At 48.4% G+C, this 5,258-nt stretch overlaps 1 protein-coding gene across 1 annotated transcript; it reads left to right on the plus strand.

Annotated features, from left to right (window-relative positions):
* The first annotated feature begins 707 nt into the window (after nucleotides 1-707).
* On the plus strand, nucleotides 708-3,672 carry exoc8 (exocyst complex component 8). Its single transcript, XM_020526942.2, has one exon. The coding sequence runs from the start codon at nucleotides 1,119-1,121 to the stop codon at nucleotides 3,294-3,296; it is 2,178 nt and encodes a 725-aa protein (XP_020382531.1). The 5' UTR covers nucleotides 708-1,118; the 3' UTR covers nucleotides 3,297-3,672.
* The last annotated feature ends 1,586 nt before the right edge of the window (nucleotides 3,673-5,258 follow it).

The following is a 5,258-nucleotide window of genomic DNA, read 5'->3' on the forward strand; positions in this document are numbered from 1 at the left end:
ATCTCCGACTCCAGCATCTGCAGTTCTTACTATCTTTGAGTCAGCTATTATTTGTGCCGTAATCTTCTGGATTGGATATTGACGCTAAGTTTTGTTGACCGGCTTCAACAAGGGGACAGGGGAGCGGGATGTCGCGGGAAGCACTAATTCCCTTTGCAGTTTGAAAAATCCGCGATGAAGTCGCGGCCTATCCACAACTCACAGGGTCATCCGCGGGCTCCAGCGAACCTCCACCCCAGCCAACCGGCCCCAGAAATACAAATCATTAAACTGCAGGAATAGGCCGTGCAGGTCGGGATTCGGGTCGATCAGCTCCCACTCCGGGTCCACCACAGACAAAGGCGCCGGTGGCTGCGGGACCATACCAGAACTCGAGCTAGCATCACTACAGTCCTCCTCGTCCCAAGAGGCCTGCAGCTGAAGTGCCAACAACAAATCACCATCCATAATCTTCACCACCTCCTCCCCCCTGCCACCGCCCAACTGACGTAAAGAAACGGAGGCAGAGCCTCTCCCTTTACCGGGCGAATCACATGATGGAGCCGAAAACATAATAGCCAATGGTAACGCAGGATGATATCACGGGCCATCCAATGACAAATCAGAATGGGACTACCAATGTTAACCAATGCAAAGTCAGCATTGGAAAAGCAAATCAACGGCCAAGCACAAAAAGCTCAGCAGGTCTGGTAATCTGTGAAGAAGAAGATCAGAGTTCCGGTGACCTCTCCTCCCTGAACGGGCAAGCACATAATTAAAGACAGACAGCCAATCATGATCTAGACAGTTGTCAGAGCGACGAATGGACCAGCGGGTCACTGGGGGCACGGCAGCCAATCGGACGTCCGAACTGCTACAGTGTGACCAATGGGAGAGCGGATTACTGTTCGCGGCGCACCAATCAGAAGTCAGTATTGGTGCAGTGTGACCAATGGGACTGCGGGTCATTGCTAACGGCTAGCCAATTGGAGACCGTAGAAGAGCGGCGGAGTCTGGGCCTTGGTAGTCGGTTGGAGGGGTGAGCTGATAGAGCAGAGGCCGGATTGGAGCAGTTGTGAAAACTCCGAGGGTGGTAGACTGCTGGGGGGCTAAATCAACCTCCCACCGGCGGCGGTAAGATGGCGGCGGACGTGGCCTCTAGGCTCCGGCGTCAGCTGGAAGCCCCCCGCTTCGAGCCGGCCCAGTACGTTAAGCAGCTGTCGCAGCAGTCAGATGGTGACCGCGACCTGCAGGAGCACCGACACAAGATCCAGAGCCTGGCCGATGAAACGGCACAGAACCTGAAGAAGAATGTGTACAAGAACTACCGGCAGTTTATCGAGACGGCCCGGGAGATCTCCTACCTGGAGAGTGAGATGTACCAGCTCAGTCACATCCTCACCGAGCAGAAGGGAATCATGGATGGCCTGACCCAGATGCTGCTAACCGCCGACAAGGAACAGCAGCAGCAGCAACAGGGATCCCGCCAGCTGCAAACCTCCATGGGCACGGGTGGTGGGACCTCATCGTCCTCCCTCGGCTCCTCCACCACAACCACCTCCTCCGAAGCCTTCCTTATCCTGCCCCGGGAGGCCGAGGAGCACAAGCAGCGCACCCTCACCACCCTGCTGGAGAAGGTGGAGGGCTGCCAGGACATCCTGCAAACCCCGGGCCGCTACCTGGTCTACAACGGTGACCTGCTCGAGTGCGATGCCGAGAGCGCAGCTCAGATCCAGAGGGTACACGCCTTCCTGATGAACGACTGCCTGCTGGTGGCCGCCTGGCTGCCCAGCCGCCGCGGGGCTGTTCGCTACCGCTACGACGCCCTGTATCCACTGGATAGCTTCGCCGTGGTCAATGTCAAGGACAACGGGCCCATGCGGGACATGTTCAAGATCCTCATGTTCCCCGACACGCGGGTCTTCCAGGCCGAGAACGCCAAGGTCAAGAAGGAGTGGCTGGAGATCCTGGACCAAACCAAGAAGAACAAGGCCCTGACTGAGCGCTTGGAGGTGGAGAAAGAGGAAGCCAAGGCCCGGCTGCTGGTGGCCGAGGAAGAGAAGCAACAGAGGCCTCTGTCGCCGAAAACTAACACATTTGAGGATGAGTCTGATCCAGCCATGGAGTTGGTGGACCTGAGCCTGGAATGGATTCAAGAGCTGCCTGAGGACCTGGACGTCTGCATTGCTCAGCGGGACTTTGAAGGGGCTGTCGACTTGCTGGACAAATTGACCGAGTACCTGAGTGGAGCAACCAGCCAGCCTGGGGTGCGCCAGCTGAGGAGTCGTGTGGATCAGCGGGTCCGCCGTCTGACTGATGTGCTGATGTATGAGCTATCCCCTGGCCGCTCGCTCCGAGGTGGTCCACGGGCAACCCGCCGTGCTGTTTCTCAGCTGATCCGGCTGGGTCAGTCCACTAAAGCCTGCGAACTCTTCCTGAAGAACCGGGCAGCTGCTGTGCAGACAGCAATCAGGCAGCTGCGCATCGAGGGAGCTACCCTGCTGTACATCCACAAACTTTGCAACATCTTCTTCACTGGCCTGCTGGACACGGCCAAGGAATTTGAGATGGACTTTGCTGGTGACAGTGGCTGTTACTCTGCCTTTGTGGTGTGGTCACGCTCAGCCACCCGGCTGTTTGTGGATGCCTTCAGCAAGCAGGTATTTGACAGCAAGGAGAGCCTGTCCACCACAGCCGAGTGCGTGGAGGTGGCCAAAGAACACTGTAGCAAGCTCAGCGAGATCGGCCTGGACCTCACCTTTACTCTTCAGGCACTGCTTGTCAAAGATATTAAGGCAGCCCTCCACAGCTACAAGGGCATCATCATGGAGGCCACCAAGCACAGAAATTCAGAAGAGATGTGGCGAAGAATGAACTTGATGACACCTGAGGCCTTGGCAAAATTGAAGGAGGAGATGAAAGCCAGTGGCATCACCAATTTTGATCAGTACACCGGAGACGACTGCTGGGTCAATCTCAGCTACACCATTGTGGCCTTCACAAAGCAGCTGATGGCCTTCTTGGAGGAAGGGCTGAAGCTATACTTCCCTGAGCTGCACATGGTCCTTTTGGAAAGCCTGCGTGAGATCATCCTGGTGGCAGTGCAACATGTTGACTACAGCCTGCGCTGTGAGCAGGACCCAGAAAAGAAAGTCTTCATTCGTGAGAATGTTTCATTCCTGTATGAGACTGTGCTCCCTGTGGTGGAGAGACGGTTTGAGGAAGGAGTTGGAACACCAGCCAAGCAGCTCCAGGAGCTCCGCAATGGATCTCGAATCATTCGTGTCAATCCAGAAAGCACTAATTCATTTGTGTAAACTCTAGGAGCGTTTACAGATAAATCAATGATTGCAGACATTCCCTGCACAGCCATACACTTTTATTAATTGCTTTAACACTAATGCTGCATAAACATTGTTTGTGGGACTCATCATGAACTTGCTACATTAATGAATATACAGCATGAAGATCAATATTCTCCAGTAGATGTGAGCTGCCAATTTCAATTTCACCTGTCCTGTATTTTTGTGTCCTGTTGTATTCCACTAGTAAAAGCACTTGTGGCAGTATTGGTATTTGTTTTAATCAAAACACCGCTATGTAAGAACAATTGAACTTGATGAGAAAGTCTTTGCTGTTCAGCTGATCAGAGTTCAGCATAGGAAGATTAAATTTGAATTCTAAATGCAAAAACTGGGGTTTTTTTTAAAAACTTCTCAATTATGGAACACTTAAGAGCTTCAGCCTTTTAAGTCACAGGGAAGTAAATCTATTTCAGCAAAGACTAAAACATGCGGAGACCATTGTTTCATAGAGTGATGGCACGTTGAACACAGAAACAGGCCATTATATCTTTAAGTCGGCATTGATGCTACTCTAATGTAACGTCACCGTCCTGACCAAGTCTGTTTTCAACCAACATGTCCCCTTCTAGTTTAATTTATGGCAGAGATTTGTAGGTTGTAACTATTCCCAATGTGAATGATTGATTATTTTTCTAACATCTGATTTTAGTTTCTTTTTATTTCTGAATATGTCTAAATTTGTTGGTTCTTGCTGTTGGATGACAATTTGCAGCTCATTGAAGAAGCACTTATTCATTGTTAGATACGATGACCTGAAAGAATTAAGACAGTCTCCACAGTTGCTTTCTTTTTGCATGTGCCAACTATAGAAATATGTTGTTGTTCTCGAACTCAATGCCTATGGTGCTGTTGTATGCACTCAGTGCATTGATGTAAATTCAGTGCCATGATCTTTCACTTGTGGAAGATTTACAGTCATAGTTGTAAATCCAGAGTAATAATTAGAAAGGTGTTAATTAAATCCTACCTCTCTTAACCAAGTTTTGATCACCTCTCCTAATATGTCCTTACGTAGCATGCGGTCAAGTTTTGTTTTCCAACGTGTTGAGAAGCACCTTGGTGACATTTCACAATAGATAAATGAATTGCTATATAAATCTTATTATTGACCCTTGTTATCAAACCAAACAAAAATTGATGTTGACTACTAAGTTGGTAATTGATGTTCTAAACTACTGAAAAGAAAACTCTCTTATTCCTTTTTTTAATATGGCCAATAATTCCAACCCACATAGTTACAGCATGCTTTCTGCAAAATGCAGTCTTTTCAGTAAACAGTTCAAAGTTATTCCCAACTTTCAATGTGTTCCCATTTCGCTGAGATGTAACATTGAGCAACTGTCCCAAATCCTCTTTTTTTTTTTTTTTTGTTCTCTTGAGAATTTCCAAACCAACTTTCACCATTAAGGCCTAAGGGTGATTTCTCCTCGTAGCCTCACAAGGGTAAATCTTCCAGTGTCCTATTAATTATTACTGCGGGTTTGTTCTTTGACCCCGGTCAAGCTGTTTCCATGATTTAGTCTGGTAACTAACAGCGAGAACTTTTTTTTTTTTTTGTCTGCAGACAGTAACAAGTGCTGTTCTATTTCATGCTCTCTCTCTTAGCAAAGTCTTTTTGAGGCGAACTTTGCAATAAGAAGAATGTTTTGCTTCTGCCTTTGTCCAAAAGGTTAACCTTGGCAGTGCATTTCAGTCTCTGAGGTACCCAAGCCACATGACGACTTAGGCAGAATTCATAGATAACATGACTCTTCACTCCTCCAGTTTTTTTTTCTTAAAGTTGATTACATGTTGGACTGTCTTTCCAAGACTTAGGATTTGTAACAGTAGTACAACTTATTCTGACTAGATAGATCACAGAAACTGAATATATCCTTTGTTTAAATACAATACATTTTCACATTATACACAGTA

Source organism: Rhincodon typus, unplaced genomic scaffold, assembly GCF_021869965.1.
Source record: "Rhincodon typus isolate 14 unplaced genomic scaffold, sRhiTyp1.1 hic_rhity00008840, whole genome shotgun sequence".
NCBI classification, from domain to species: domain Eukaryota; kingdom Metazoa; phylum Chordata; class Chondrichthyes; order Orectolobiformes; family Rhincodontidae; genus Rhincodon; species Rhincodon typus.

Excerpts from the sequence above, each read along its gene's own strand:
- exoc8 (XM_020526942.2), top strand. The coding sequence starts at position 1,119 with ATGGCGGCGGACGTGGCCTCTAGGCTCCGGCGTCAGCTGGAAGCCCCC.